This window comes from Pterocles gutturalis, unplaced genomic scaffold (assembly GCF_000699245.1).
Source record: "Pterocles gutturalis isolate BGI_N339 unplaced genomic scaffold, ASM69924v1 scaffold25745, whole genome shotgun sequence".
In the NCBI taxonomy this organism is placed as follows: domain Eukaryota; kingdom Metazoa; phylum Chordata; class Aves; order Pterocliformes; family Pteroclidae; genus Pterocles; species Pterocles gutturalis.
The window spans coordinates 684-17654 of record NW_010146590.1 but is presented as its reverse complement, the minus strand read 5'-3'; the positions used below and the strand labels follow the sequence as shown (position 1 = coordinate 17654).

At 39.0% G+C, this 16971-nt stretch overlaps 1 protein-coding gene across 1 annotated transcript in view; it reads left to right on the top strand.

Moving 5' to 3' along the window:
* The window catches only part of ITGB6 (integrin, beta 6), a gene marked incomplete at its 3' end in the record, with an annotated part of 29891 nt that extends 13399 nt beyond the window's left edge, over positions 1-16492 (top strand). The window contains exons 9-14 of the mRNA XM_010085803.1: positions 4854-4988; positions 5199-5616; positions 6508-6730; positions 9273-9370; positions 14166-14285; positions 16326-16492. Of these exons, the coding sequence (XP_010084105.1) occupies positions 4854-4988; positions 5199-5616; positions 6508-6730; positions 9273-9370; positions 14166-14285; positions 16326-16492 (1161 nt within the window). The remainder of the gene's footprint in view (positions 1-4853; positions 4989-5198; positions 5617-6507; positions 6731-9272; positions 9371-14165; positions 14286-16325) is intronic.
* Positions 16493-16971: the final 479 nt, after the last annotated feature.

Below are 16971 nucleotides of genomic sequence, written 5' to 3'. Positions count from 1 at the left end.
GCACAGAAACAAAATTCCTATAACCTTCTGTCATTCCTTAGTTCTGCTGGAATGCTAAATTCACATCAGTGTCTCATCTGTCTTGCCTTCTTCATAGCCCTGTATTTCACACCTACTCTTAAGCCCTCTTTAATATAGGTATTCAGGTGTCCCAGTTCCATACTTCAACAAGGACTCAACTCTCTTCCCATCTGTAGCTGTCACCAGAGCAGATGTACAATTGCTCTGCAGGAATATCAGGGGAAAAAAAGCACTATCCTGTGCTGTTCTGTGCTTTAGCAATTTGATGCTGCCCCTGTGAGGCTAGTCCTAGGTTTTCAAAAAGCAGAACAGCAGAACAGGACGTGAAATGGGTTTGTTTAGATAATACTAAGACTTGAATAGGTTTGTTTAGATAATACCAAGAAGCTGACAGGAACATAAACACAGTGCTGCTCTTCAGAGCTTTGTTTGCAAAATGCATCCTGGCTGCCTGGTTCTCTTCTGTAAGGGTATTTAGGCAGTTTTACATGTCTTTACACAGATGTTTTAATTTACATATATGCTGATATACTATAGATTTCTCTCTTCCATCTCAGCCCCTTTTTATTAAAAAAAAGTGCTCTACCAGTTGGCTACAATGCCAAATAACTCATTGCAAAGAGTTTCCGTTTCTTTCCTTTTTTTTTTTTTTTTTCTGCTCTTCCTCCAGTCACCTGAATAAGATGATCATCATTATTCCCAAAATTATTTTGGTCTTGATGATAGGAAGGCAAACCAAATTCTTATAACTCTTATAAAAGCAATGCAGTTGGAGAGTTATAATTTTTAAAGGAAATACAGAATAACAGAAGATTCTTTATCTTATGGAAAATTAAATAAGCAAAGAACTTTAAGGTTAACCTTGGGAGTCTACACATTGTAATAAATATGATGGGAAGTCTTTACACAAGCAAAGCTATTGCTAAACAGTGGCACCAGGATTTCGCTTCTGGAGTCCTGCTTGTTGTTAGTCACATCTGGTTCTTATCAGGATTTCCTGAGGCTGGCACTCGAATGTATAGACAGAGGTTCCTACATTTAACAACTGAAATACCATTTTGTTGTTGAGTGAATAATGGAAAAACATAAAATAATTGTCCCGGTGCTGTGTCCTGCTGCCTTTGCTGTAACATTGTGGTAAGTGCAGCACAGTGCTTCCTCTAATTGCAGTGTCATGGCATCTTCTGCCTCGCTGGAACACTGGAAAGGTGGAGAGTACATCTTGGCCTCTTCCCCTTAGAGCTACCTGTTGTCTAAGATTTTTTTTTCCTGCTGTCCTTTTTGAACTTTCTGGTATTTTCAGTCTCCATTGCCTCCCATGGCAAAAAGGAGTTCAGTTGCACTGTGTCAAGATACATGTTTCTTTTTCCCGTTTTAAACTACTCCCTATGCTTCGAAGTTTCACTGAGTGCACCTTAGTTCTGGTGTTGGCAGGTTTGGTGAACAACAGCTCAGCATTCACCTTATCTTCATGTCTTAATGATTTCATAATGTTTTATCACTGAGACACCTTCCCTCCACCCCAACCTTCTCTCCAAATTGGACAATCTCAGCCTTTTAAGTCTCTCCTCAGCTGCTCCATCCCTTTGGTGACTTTAGCTGACCTTCTCTTTACCTCCCCTGACTCCAGTGAGCAGAAGAGGTTGCAACACACAAGGCAGGGCACACTAAGGTTTATACAGAAGCAAAATTATGCCGTCTGTCTTGTTTTCAGCATCCTGTGCATGACGCCCAGGACGCTGCTGGCTTTTTAGCTGCTGTGTGCTTGAGATCATCTCCCAGAGCTGACAGTGGTGACCTCGGTGCAGCTCCTGCATTGTTTTGGGAGGTCCCGGGTTCAGCCATGCTGTGGGCAGGATCCTGGGGGGGCTCTGAGCTCGGTGCTCGCTCCCCTCCCATAGCAGCAGGAAGGCGGGTGCAGGAAGGGTGCTCCTGCCTTCAGGCTGCAACTCCTGGCGTTGTCATTCAGGTACAGCATGTCTGGACCATGCACCAGAGTTGCTCACAGGTTCTTCAAATCCCACATACATTTCAAGATGTACAAAGTGTACAAGTAGCAACATGTCACACTCAAAATTTCCCGGAGCCCATTTTATTACACTTAACCTTAAAGGTTAACAATCTTATTGCTTCATGATTGAAAATCTTCCAAGCAATAAACACTGAAAACCACCTTATTTGACATTAAGTGAAGACATCCGAATATTTTTTTGCCTGGGAAGGGAGAAATGGGGGTTAAAAATCACATGTAAAACAGAAGATCTAATTCAATTTTTGTCACAGCCCTCTCATGATACCCTCAGCAGTGTAATTCAACACCTGATGTCTCTGTTTCTTCACCCACAAAAAAAGGATTAAATAACTATTTCCCACCCCCAAGAGCTCAGTTTGGATAAATCTTTCATCGCTTTTAAAGTGCCTTTGAGTCTTTGCTTGCTGTACAAACACAAGGTTTCCTAATACCATTCACCATGTGTTGCTATCTAAAAGCTTCAGAGAGGAAGTAAGCAAGTTAAGAAAGTCTGAGCTGTCAAAATATTTGTTACAAGGAGTTCTTGTATTCCTTCCCAAGTATGATTCATTTTCTTCTGTAAGCATATTTCTGCCTGCTTTGTTTAACATTGAATTCTGCATAACTTTGTGTTGCAGAGCTGTAGGCTAAATTGCATTGTGACAGATATCAGGCTGTTTGATTAAAGTTATTCAAGGATTTTAAAATTTCAGAAAAATTCCACTCTTTTTTTTCCCAGTGCTTGGTTCCTTTTTCACTTACAGGAAAACAGGAGCAAAGAAATATTAAACAGGGCAGGTAACACAAGGGCACAAGTTGGTAACACTGCTTTGTCTGTTGTTTCATTCAGAAAATTTTTTTTATCTATAGTTGTTTCTCTGTGAATGGTTTAAAGCTCACTAAACTGAATGCTGGTGGTCCCCAAACTATGGCCAGGCAGCTTAGTAATTTTAAAACACCATTAGAAGTCCTCGTAGATATTAAGTTGTAAGAAACTGGAGTTTATCTCGGTTTATGCATTCATTTTTGGTTGTGTAAGGTGCGTATTGTGACCTTTCACAACAGCAAGGTATGATCAAATGACCCAGAACAGACACCAGGATTCAAAGTATTATGACTTGGTGTTCATCAGCATTTAATTTTCTCTCACAGTTGCACTCTGTTTAAGCCTCGTAGTTAGTTTTGCAGCTGGTGGAAAAGAGACTATTTGATGGTGTTTTCTGTAACATTAGCACATACCAACATTCACAGTTTTATCTAGAGGTTTGCTATATTTGGTCCTTTTGTGAGAGCCCAGCTATTGCAAACAAATCACTATCTTGGAATCTCTGCATTGTTTCAATAGCAACATAAGCACCTAACTCTAAAACAAATATGAAGGGAAAACTGGACATACCTGGAGCTGCCAAGGTTACCAACATGGTGCCCAGTACACAGTTTTACTGCTCTGGCTGTGTGCTGGAAAGAACTCTGGGTATTACATGAATGTGTCTTGCATGATGTGTTGCTGTCCTTCATTACAGTGCTCTGGTTTACTGACAAGGTTTTCCAAATGAGAAGATGTTTAAAAAAAACCCATAAAACACAACCCTAAGACAAATTTCCAGGGAATCCAGGACACGTACAAAGGACAGGGAGTTGTTGTCTAATGCAGGTTTATACCTATTCTACTTTTAGTTTGTTTTGCCCCACCAGACCTTCACTCCAGTGAGTCATCCTGATGCCTCATGAAGTATATAAAATGACTCACTGAAGTAAAGCTCCTCATGCTCTGATTGAAGTGCAGGGGGTATTTTGTAAAGCAATTAAGCTCAGAAGAGCACAAAGACAAGTCAGTGAGACTTTCGCTCAGCAATTGCTAAGGTACTTTTGAAAAATTTCCATTTACTGGATCCACAGTCCAATGAAGTCATAGGGCATTTCCCCATGGTCTACCATAGGCTTTGGATTAAGGCTAAGCTATGTAAGCAAAGTTGCTATAAAATATTTTCAAGAGTTAAATATAAAAACTTGTGTGTGAGAGAGTTCAGGAAGTAAGTATTTAACTTAAGAAATGAAAGTTTGATTGAACAAATTATTTAAGAAATTAGTACATTGTTGAATACAACTTGAAATAGCACTGAGAGCTCATGAAGCAGGAATTTCCATTGGGAGAAGAAGCTTCCCCCTGGCTGTGGAAGCTCACCATGGGACTTGACTCTGGCTCTGGCCCTGGAAACATTGAGCTCAGTCATGAAGGCCCCACACTGAGGCAAAACTGAGCTCGCAGCCCGCCCTGCCATGAGAGAGATTGTGAGGTTTGATTCTACCAGGAGAGATACATGGGGAGCAATATTGACACAGGCTGGGTAATCAGTGCTAGCAATGCAATCAGGGACAAAATTCTGTTCCTTGGTAAGACCAGAGATAAAGGAAAACCTGTATCAAGTCAGCAGAGCACTTAGTGATGAAAGATGATTTAATAAAAGACTGAATTTACTGTCCTGCCCCATGATAACAGATAGCCCCATGATAACATGTATCAAGTCAGCAGAGCACTTAGTGATGAAAGATGATTTAATAAAAGACTGAATTTACTGTCCTGCAAGGGCAGGAAATAAGCCCTATGATAACAGATATTAAACTGATACCACCATTGCTTTCCACTGAAAGCTGGTTCTGTAGGCACTTATTGTTTTGCTCATTCTCCATTCTTCTTGCAAGAGAGAAGTCTGTAAATAAAGTGCTAAACTCACAAATTTACTCCTGTGGTATAGGTTGGGGCATTAGCAGCACTTGTCAGTGTTATCACTCCATTAATCTCACACATTTGTCCTTTAAGGAGCTGAGATCTGAGGTGGAGCTGGAGGTTTTGGGAGAGACGGAAGGGCTCAATCTCTCTTTCATGGCCATCTGTAACAACGGGACCCTTTTCCCACATCAGAGGAAATGCTCGCATGTGAAAGTGGGAGACACAGTAAGTAAAGAACAAATTCTCAATAGACATGAATTCCAGAGAATTTACAATACTAAGGTAGAGAGTTTGCTCTTTAGCAAATAATCTTCCTGTAAACAAGTTACAAAAAAAGCAGGCAATACCTATGACCCTCTTGTTCTGTCCTCTGCATGTGGTTCCAGAGTACTCCGCAGACCAGCAGCTCTGAGCAGCCACTGTTTTTTCTTTCAGATCTCTTTCAACGTGACTGTAAGTCTATCCTCTTGTGAAACAGCCAGAAGGCATATTGTGATAAAACCAGTAGGACTCAGTGACACGCTGGAAATGGAAATTCATCCCCAATGCAGCTGTAACTGTCAGGCAAAGGCTGAGATGAATAGCCCAAAATGCAACAAAGGGAAAGGGTCTTTTGAGTGTGGGGTGTGCGTCTGCAGCCCAGGGTACGTGGGGCCACACTGCGAATGCAACGAGAGCTCCCTTGGCGCCAGCTCCTGCAAGGGCTCAGCAGAGCAGAGCTCCTGCAGTGGGAGAGGCGACTGCTACTGTGGGCAGTGTGTTTGCCACCCATCCCTGTACGGAAAGGTGTACGGGCCACGCTGTGAGTGCGATGACTTCTCGTGTGTGAGACACAGAGGGCTCCAGTGCGGAGGTACGGTCCCTTTATGCTGTTTTTACTGTCTGCATTTTAGAACTTGATTGTCTCACCCTCAGCTATGAGCTTGTGAATCTGTATTTTCATCATATATTCAATTACAATCAGTTCTGTATAAAGCATCATTTACTATTTCTGAATGATCTTTAGATTTAAAACAATAAACAATTATTAAACCTGTTTTCAAATTTTAAAATGAGATACCTCTAACTGCTCCATAGTTAGTCTAAGTTGTCATAGCTTTATTGAAGCATATTAGCTGTCATCACACTGGGGCAGACTTTTAATGGCTGTAGATTATTTATATTGACAGACACCAGTGTCAGCCAGTGTACAATTTCACTCTGACATAATTATCAAAGCATAGCCATCTTAATTAATCACTTTTAGGATAATTCTAGTATTTTTATAATTTTAACCAAGTAACCTCAATGATTCTTGGTGTATCTTAGTAAGATACAATCAGAATTTGAGAACTTGTATTTATAATTTTTTCTTGGGCTATACCATTATAAATCAGAAGTGATTCTCTTGAATCAGTGGGAGTAGCATTAAATTGGCAGGAGCCAGCCATGAGATTGTGCTGAATAGATAGGCTGAAATTATTATGAAAGAGGATTTACCCATTAGGTTATGTACTGCTGGGAGATAAGATCTCTGTGGAGGACTTCAGTGAAGAGAATGGAGCTACACTGGCTTACAGCCAGCCTAAGAGAAAATTTGATCCTCTGACTTGAAACTGAAAACACTGGGGGAGGAAGAGGGATGTTCAAGAGTGAGAAGAGTTGGAGAGATGAAAGTATCTGCTATTAAGGAGAATGATTTTAGAGACCATCATTCACATTCATATTAAGAGACTAATCTGAAGTATAATAAATGTTTTTCCAGGCAATGGTGACTGTGATTGTGGGGAATGCATGTGTCACAGTGGATGGACTGGTGAATACTGTAATTGCACAACTGACACCAGCGCCTGCATTGCTGAAGATGGGACGCTGTGCAGTGGGAGAGGCGAATGTATCTGTGGGTTGTGTGCTTGCACCCATCCTGGGGCTTCAGGACAAACATGTGAAAAATGCCCTCTTTGCGGTGACCCTTGCAGTTCCAGGCGGTAATGTGCTAGTTTTACATTTCTAATGTTTGCGTCATCCAGGTATCTATTTGCTATACTGCCTCTGCTGTGTGCTTACTGCTGCTACTGTAAACTGGATTTACAGACCAGAACTCAAGAGCTCCTTCACTCTTTGAGAGAGGTAGTAATAGTCAGTTATCAGCATTACTCTAGTACAACTGAACTTTATGGAAAACAATTTATTCACCTTCAAGCAGCACAAGTAAAACATCACACTTCCACTGCTGTCCCTGGCTGTACAACTAATCAGAATGGTGGCCTTACATGGTAACATCAGAAAAATACAGATTAATCTCTTTCCAGCCCACAGTACAGAATGAAAACATCCCAGCATAGCTACTACAGCAAAAATGAGGACTAAGAAACATTTGGCATTTGTATTACCGTTCTCATACATACAAATTAATAAGGTCATGCTGTCTGTTCAAGCTTTGCACATGTGCAAATAGTCCCAAGTCAGCTAAGCTTGGATGAATTAAAGAGGCCCAACTATGATAAACTAGGTCATAGTCTGGGGATGAAATCAGTGGATAGCTGCATGTCATGTATAAGTCCATGATAAATTGATCGTAAATGATGAAATGTCTTCTATTCACAGAGCATACAAAATTTATGTAGCTTTCCAGATGTGATGCATGGTGCATGATACAGTCCATGACAGGAAAAGCAACCAAAAATACATGTGACATAAAGCTGACCACTCTAAGTATACCCATGCTTATGCTTGTATTACGTGAGAACTTGCAGGGCTAAAGTCAGTCCAAAACAAGCAGTCTTCAGTAGAAATTTAAGCTAAAAGTTGAATTGGGCTTCACAGAATATGTGTTATTAATGACCCTAGTATTGCTTGTTGAGCACCAAGTCAGTGTAAGTTGCATTAATATTTCATGACAACGTTGCGTCTACTTTAAATAAGAGTTGAGGCTCATTTCTCTTCCATACCAGCTCTCCACCAGTGTATTTGCATGCCTGTTGCTGCAGTCTACATTACATCTGAGATGAGAAGCTATTCTATGGCATGTGATTAAATCATCATTTATGTTAGTGCTAAGTTTGACCCACAAAAGCGAGCCTATCAGTTTGTTCGAAGCTTTAAGTAAAGAGAACTGCATGCAATGGCTCTAAACACGATGGACAATGCTGCTGCTTTGCTCTGCCCAGTTTGTCAGAGAATAAGAAATATAAAGTTACATGATGGGCATTACATTAGCCTATTTAAACACATATTGTATGCAGTGTCGGATCTTTTCTCTCTGTTTCAGTGCCTTTCCTTGCTGCAACGCAGGGCAGGGAAAGCCAAAAGAGAGCACACTAGGAATACCTGGGTAGGGTAACTGAGAGAGCTGAGAGACCAGGTCAGAGGGGGATGGAAGTCAAAGGCTAGGCAGCTGAGAAAAAGAGCACTAGTACGAGAAACATGGCAAATATGACAAAACTAACAACAACACTGAAGTTGTCTCCATGAGATTGAGGCTATCCCATTACCCGTTTGCTTTTACTGCTTGCCATCTCCAGAGCGAGTGATAAGGTCATCTCCATCCCATGAAGATAATCTCAGCAGCCTCAGCATATTCCCATAGATATATGTAACTCAATGTAACAGGAGACAGCCGGCTTTTTTTGTCACGTTTTGTTGCAGTTCTTCTCTTTTATTTTCTTTAGGCAGTCGGTCCTTCAGGCTGCTTCTCACAGTCTCAGCCCCTCAATCTGGCTGAAGCTATTTGTGAAGAATCAGCAAGATCCATTTTGCATCCAAAAATTTCATATATGAATTCTCTTTGTTGTTTCTTTTTTCTGTGAATAAACTCTGGACTCATTAAAATCCTAATTGAATTTCTGGGAAGATTTTGAGAGACTTCTAAAGGAATTGGTTTAAACTCTGTGCTTTAAAATAGTATTTCAGTAATTCTACCATTAAATAAAGTAAATAATTTTCCAATAAACTGCATTAGTATAATTAGGATCTAAGTAAGTAATTCCTGAGACAAGTAGTCATATTCAAGAGACATCTGTTGAGACACCTGAATAGTGTTTTAATACATTATTCAATAGACTTTCATCAAAGGAACACCCATATTAGGTGCCCCTGCTTGATCTCCCTGAAGTCGATTTCAGATATTGTTCATCTGATAGGCATTCGTTTGGCTGGTAGTTAGTGTGAACTTAGTTCAGGATATTTATTTTTAAAAATGAATATTATGTGTGAGTAACCCCATGTCTTTGATAGACTTACATGAATAATATTGCCTGGGGTTCTGTCTGGTAGCTAATAAGCTGGGAGAGAAAAGAGGACAAGAGAGTGCTTATCCACAATACCTTTATTCAGGTGGGTTTTTTTTATTTTGGCTGCGTTGGGGTTTTTTTGGTGGCAATGCCTATCATATTTCCAAGAACTACTGTATCCATAGCACAAGAGCTTTTGTTTAGCTTCTTTTTAAAATGCAGATGCATACTTGGTGGCTTTTATAGTGTTGCTTTGTGACAGGCAGAGATTGATGAACTGCTGAATTATTTTCTGCAGGAGCTGTGTGGAATGTCACTTGGCTTCCGATGACAAGTCACCAGGAGAATGCAGTGAAAAATGCAAATTGGTCGATGCAACTGTCAGCACTGTAGAGGGTTTGTACACTCCATCTTCCTTTTCTGTGTGGGCACGATTAGTGATAGTTTCCATTTTCAGTAATTTTATATTTGAAAGTAGCCTCATTTTTCCGATGTGGAATTACATTAAGGCTCATAAGGCAATTGCTGTCTGTCTACAGTTCTTCTGTGGTATGTAGGAAATGCATATCAGGGCTGGTATAACCCCTCCAGGTTAATTAACTCATTGGATCACACCTACTTTCTGAGTTTATGTAAGAAAGGACAAAATTTAATAAATACCAGTCCCTGCAATCAGTGGCCAATGAAAACCCCTGAGGTTAAATCACATCTGTATCACGAGTTCCAGCGTGGCTTGTTTTAACATACAAATGCAAAACCTGACCCCAGTCCTTATGCAGAGTCTTGATTACAGCCTGCAACTAGACACAGCCCTTTAACCTGTGGCAAAGACGTTCTGTTTCTTGTCAGGTTTTATTGAGACATTTCTAGTATGCTAAAGGCTAAGCACATCTTTCAGTTGCTCGCTGTAATTCAAAACTGCCTTCCATCAGTGGGAATTTCTGGAATAGGAACTAACCTTGAATAAAATAGTACTCTCTGAGAGAAAATATAACTTTAAATGAAATACTACATCAAAGTCTTTTTCTCTCCTGTGGAGGAAGGTGCTTGCCTGTACAGTAGGCAGTCTGTATTTATTCTAATGACAACTCTAACCCCAATCCCACGGCAAAATAACATTGTAGGGTGAGGCAAGACATAGGTGCTTTATATCCACACCACAGATATAAACATAAGCATTAAATCAGACAAATAGAAAAGTCAGAGTGACAATGCAGAATGCTGTGTGCACATCGAAGGATTGTGCCTGCAAACTGTTGTAAGCCCATCCCGAGCTGTGTGCATGCAGAAATTTCACTGATACATATCTTTCCAACAAAGCTACCCCTTTTTATTTTTTGATGACGTTACTCCATAATACGGAGTTCAAAAGTTGCAAATATTGCCCTTGCAAGGAAAACTAATTCTAATTTTGTATTTTTATTAAAATTATTGTTGTGCTTTGCCTTGCTAGACATCAGGATTTGTTTCTAAATATAAAAATGTCTTTACAAGCTTCACAAACATATGAGCACTTTTATTGTATCTCTGTAGTTAGTAAAGTTTTCAGGTTGCTATTGCCAGATGGCAGATATTTGTAGCTAGGAATATAGAAGACATTCTACTTTCAAATATACTGAATACTAATGAAGAGCAGGAACAATTACTTACATGGCTTTGTTCATACACAGAGGTCACAGGAATATGAGAATGGCATCATCGCCTATTCCTGCTTATTTCCTTTTTTTCATGTCCTGTGCTTCCCTTATTGGGACTGTCAGCTACTTTTTTAGATTTAAAATTTATTTGCAGGAGCTACAGCAACTGCTGTAGTGAAGGCTGGACAACTGTTCCTATCCTAACCCCTCAGGAAGAAGAAAAAAAAAAAAAAAGTGTGTTTCATCTAAAATGCTTGTGCAATAGCACAAGAATTTGGTTTTGGCATGGAGATAACCTCATTAAGAAGTCTTGAGGGGAAAAAGATAATCTTGAAAAGAAAAAAATAATCCTAAAATCAAAACTGTATTACCTAAACAAAAAAATTTTTGACCACCACTAGACCACTACATAATATTTAAGACAGATTACTAAGCAACTTCATATGGTAGCATACTGCTTCTTTCTGGTTTCTATTTCCATTTCTTTAATGCTTCAAGGCTTTTTGAAAACTAGAAATAGCTCTAGGTTAAATAAAATATTAGCACTTACAGATTTACTTTCTCTTTTGCATGCGTGTGTTGCAACCCAATAACTGGAACTGTGGAGCAATATAAAAAGCACAGGCTTTACATTTCCCCATTTTCATTCCATGGAAAGCCTCTGAGACGTGCCTTCCACCTCCTCTGCTTCGGTTACACAGGTGTGGTGGGTTTCTGTCCCTGCCTTCCTGCAGCAGGGGCACTGGGGCAGTGGCAGTGCTGGCAGGCTCTCTGCCCAGGGATCCAGCAGGGCCAGGGATGGCACAGCAGCGCTGCAGGTGCTGATGGCTTCATGCTTACTGGGCTCATCTCCACACCAGGCATCACTTCTGAATGTTTATTTTCATCCATTTTTAATATTTGAATATTAAATCAGGCTAATCCCCCCTTTGCCAGCTGGGTCTAAGGGGAGCCCTTGTTGCTCTACTCGCTATGCAAGAGGAGCTAACATACCTAAAAAGTGGCTCCTGCCACCATCCCTGCCACAGGACACCAGACTCCTCCTGCCACAAGCCCAACAGGGACAGTTACACTTTCCATGGAGAATCTGGGTTTTTCCTACCCCATAGTGTTAACACCACACGAATTCCCAGCACAGCAACAAAGTGGATGCTGGAGCCTGAATAAACCTCTGTACAGCACCGCTCTGTTGTTCTGACTCAGTGAGATGAAACTGTTAAAAAAAAAAGCATTTTGTTGAGCAAAAGACAAACAAGAAAGGGCATAATGACCTTTAAATTTATAGACAATTTTGGTTTTGTTGAATCTTTGCTCTAAGTATCTGTTGGGAAACAGTCTTTTGCACTTCAAGGAGCCAGCTTGCCACTGTTACCCAATTCTTTCTCCAGTGTGACTCCAGTGATTTCAAATACCATTGAAATTAATGGAATTAGGCTGCAGGCAGAAGTGGGAAAAGTGTGATGATTCACTGCTGAGTGGAGAAAATTACACAGGTGTAAATTACAGGAGTTTTCCTACCTAGGCAAATTTTTGTGCTGATGCACTGAAAATAATCTATGCAATAGTGTCTCTTAGTGAGCCTTCATCCTACAAATAGCATCAGAGAAATAGAAATGCTAAACATAAGTTGGGTTCTGAATAGCCTGAACTGATATCTCTCCTTTCATTTCTACATCCTTGCACATTATCAGATTTTTGCTCCCCTTGGTCTCAAATTATGACATTAAACTAAAAATTACAATTTAAAAATAACTAATACATTTGCAGTTACTGCGTTCTGGATGATTCTTAGAATATGCTTGCAAGTTTTTCTCTCCCTTCAGGACAGCTAACAACTACTCTTCTCTTTCGAATTTTTTTTAAAAAGCAAGATACTATTCTTTGGATCTGCTTGCTTAAAAGAGTTGGGAAATAACAAATATTGCGAAACTTGTGACAGTGTTACTGGAATTGTGACCTGGCACTGAGTGCCATTAATTGAGTACACTCAGTCTGCAGTTTGTGGGTCTTTTAACAAAAACAAATCTTGTTAAATCAGCAAGTCTTGTCTGCCTGTCACCTTGACAGATAAGACATTGCTCTGCCACTAAGGACATGCAACAGGTTAAATACAAGATTATCACAGATCAAGAGCATGTTTCCATTAAAATCCAAACAGATGTGATTCTCACATTAAAACAAGGAGAGAAAGGACTGTGGGGTAGTCAACTATTTATACTTTAATATTCTCTATGGTGTTTAATAGTCTTTTCTGTAACATCAAACTTTATGATAAGAAGCCATATGCAAAAAAAAAAAAAAAAAAAAAGCGAGCACTTCTTTCTTTATGTGCCATAGATTTCTTTAAAAATCCATATTCCTGTCAGATTCCTACTTTGTATTTCATTAGTCTTCTTGCTATTAAAGTTTAAGGACTTAAGATTTTTAGCACAGTTGCTTATGAAATTTCAGTAAGAGTTTTGATTGGGTAAGAAATAATGGAGAGATTAAAATTATTATTTTCAAATAAATGTTTGAGAAGGTTATTCTAAAAATAAAAACCTATGAAGTCTTACTAAAAATGTATTGAAATCATACCTAGGTTTCCAATGTGCTTTAAATCATGGGTTACATGGAAACATAACAAGTGTTCAGCCACACAGGTATTATTGCACACAGTTATAGGGTTGGATATTTTTGCTCTGTAAAACTACTATATGATGGTTAGGCTCTGAATTACAGCATTCCTGGCTCTCAAGCTGTATTCTCAAGATTTGATCATCTTATTTTATTCATATTGTCCCTCACAGCCAGCTTCATCCTGTCTCCCTGTTCCCTTCGAATGAATTTTTCTCAGCAGAAAAGGTTTCCCAGTTAGGAATCATCTGGAAAAAAAATTTGATTACGTTTTTGTGCAGATCTACATTAAATGGAGAGACAAATAAGCTGGGGCAGGCTGTCATCTCAGGTCACTTTTATCTGCTTCCCCTGGAATCACAAAGATCCCAGAATCACAGTTTTCTGTTATTAATTTATATTTACTGTTGCAACAATACTGGACACACTAATCTTTGCAAGGGGTACTGTGGAAGACATAAATGGCAGCCCTTCTAACAGTATCCATTGCTGTTTGATGTATGTCTATCTACTTCTGAAACATCATCTAGACAGGATAGGAGTAGCTGTAAACCAAAGAGAACGTACTGTTTACTTTGTCCTATGGTTGGGGACCACATTTCCTAGACAGCTGGTGGTTAAGCATTTTGGAAGAACTTTGAATTAATTGAAATTCACAGTACACCAGATTAATAAGGTGCACTAGTGGTCAGTGCAGATTGACAACACCTGGATCGGTTCTTTGGAAATGTAAGTGAAAAATCTGAAACAAAACACTTGTTGTGGAAGAAAAGCCATTACATTTAGTAGAAAATCTGAGGGTATTTCTGCTTTTCGTGGATTCTTTACCATCCACAGACAAGGTTGTGACAAATGTGATGCCAGCAGCCTCTCTTGTTATTACATGTTAAAATTCATCTGATCTGATGAATTAGTGTTTTTTTCCTCTCTCTCTGCAGCTTATTCAGAGGATAAATCTATTCCCTGCTCTTTGCAGGGGGAAAATGAATGTATAACCACATTTCTACTGGCTATGGATGAACAGGGAAGGACAGTCATTCATGGCATAGAACAGAAAGGTAAGTAAAGAATATTGGGTTTTGTTTTTTGTTTTTTGTTTTTTTGTGTTTTTTTTTTTTAATATGAAATCTGATTTAAAAACACAGGCAGAGTGAGCTATCTAGAAGCTGAGCTCTTTTAAGCAGCACTGCACCACGTTGTGTTTGTAGCTCTCCTCTGCCCAGCTGAAAGAGCACCTCCACAGGTACCTGTTTAATGTGGTAGTAAAATAGCTGGCCTTTCCCGAAAGATGGGCAGAATGATCCCTGGGCTGCAAAAGTATGTTAATATGTCTAAAGCCCTATGCAATTCTAACATGATTACACCAAATGTCCTTTGCATTATAAGAGAAAACTGTAACTCACTTTGAAATGTCATGCATTTAACAGACAGATAAATATCTGAAAGACTATCTGATTGGGTATACCTGATTAAATTATTAAATATATTTATAATTACATTTAATGTTGTGGTATTATTATGTTTTTAATATTTTGCACAACTATTGTACTCAACAGATCTCTTTGTATCCTTTGATTTAACATTATCTCTTTATTTACTGTTGTTTCACTACTGATTTTTCATTAAAGTGCCTAATCACGTAAGACAGGAGAGAACACAGACACCACTTTTCATCTGCCAAACAGTTTAGTTGGTGCTAAATATTAGTTATGTCTTAGGGAAAGCCATGCAGATTTGCAACCTCGTTCTGTTGGCACAAATGGCATTTATTTTGTTAACACTTTGTGTAGCATTTCTCTAGCACACATGAGAACTAAAGTGATTTCACTAGGCAAAAAAGCAGCTTCTATCATAAGAACAATAGTCTGTATTTATACAGGTTACTATTCCAGCAAAGATGGTTGTAACAAAGGCTAGTTTACTTTGTAAACTACACCCCTGAGACTCAAGAATTTAAGGGTAAACCACTGACAAAGATTCACTATATCAAAAACATTTACTATGCATTTTAAGTAGATCTGGGGAAAAAAAAAAAAAAGTGAAAGAACTATCTTAAGGAAGGCACAGTTCATTAAATTCTGTGTGGTGGCCCTCCCACAGCTCTACAATAATCAGCTTCGCTGTTATCTGCTGTTCTGCTCCTGAGCCTTGAGACTATTGTGCTGTGGCAGTCATGATGCACACAAATGTGAACTGAGATGAGACCTCCAGGAATGCTTTAGAAATTGGTTTCATTTGTGTCACCAAAGTCAAGATGCCACCAGTAGCCAGAGCATTAACTCACTGCTCAAACCAAACCCTATCAATTAGTTAAATGATGACATCAAGCAAAAAAAACCAATGAGAAACACAACCCATGTAAGCCGAATCAGACTGAAAATAATTTTCATTTTTCAGCAGAAAATGTAAAATAGTAGCATGACCTTCATGAGCAATACTTCTTGATATTACAATAATCAAACTTTGTGTTAGGCAATGCAAAACCTTAAGTTTTAGTTTTGACTCTGGAATGTTGTGTGTGAAAATTTATTGCAGAGCTTGAAATGCAAAATTCCTTCAAATAGTTCAGTCTGATCTTTTCAGCAAATATAGTGGATTTTTTCTCATTGTTTTCATGAGTGAAATGCAGTTTCCTCCTTTTTTGTCGGTATCATTGGTGTCTTTACTCCAATATAGATCTCAGTAAAATCTTTTCCTTTGCAACATGCTGAATTATCAGTCAGTTGAAGTAGACCTTCAGCTGTAACACTGTAAAAGTTATCATCTTGTCAACTCCGCCCTATTTTTTAGAATTATAATGACACAAATCTGAAAATAATTTTCTAACTTTTCAGAATCTGGGTCTGTACCCAGCAGCTGCTAATGAAAACAGCAAAAGAGTAGTGGAAGAAGTCAGCAACTGATTTTTAAAAACACTTAAATGCAATTTAATTTCAGTCAGTTTCACAAACCCTGGTAGCAGGTTAGCAGGAGGAAAACAATATGGACTTGAAGGAAAAGGCATGAGAAATGAGAAGTCCAGCATGCCTCTTGGCTGTTTAATGGCCCAACATTTATTGACTGGATATCCATAGTCATAACTGGTTTTGTTTCCACAGATTGCCCACAGCTTCCAAATATCCCAATGATAATGGTGGGTGTCACCCTCGCTATCCTTCTCATTGGCATTGTTTTACTTTGTATATGGAAATTGCTGGTGTCAGTTCAAGACCGAAAAGAGGTGGCCAAGTTTGAAGCCGAAAAATCAAAAGTGAAATGGCAAACGGTATGTTAAATGCATCAGTTTTATATGAGGCTCTTTAATTTGGTTGCATGATGCATAATTGCCTTTAAAATTCAATTTTTGTCTTGGTTTTGTTCTTTTAAATTGGTGTATTTTACTAGTAGAATAAACTCCTGGTTTAATTTCTCCCACATGTAAAATCATATAGATAACATTTTTAATTAGATTTTTTTTAATCAGTACCTCACCTTTTATTAATCTCAGCAACGTTGTTCACCATCTATCTAATTATCAGTGGTGTACCCCTCTTCCCAGAAACAGAGCCAGTTTTAGGAAAGAGAGATTATCAATGGCCTCTGTCATGATGAGAGCCCACTGACACAGAGGAACAATGAATGCAAGCTGTCAAAAATGTAGGTAAAGGACAGAGAAATTCAGGCCACATCTTCTATCTATAGCTTGGGTACGTCTAATGCAAGCATATACCACGTGTTTCCTTTTTTCCTTTCCTTTCTGCCCTT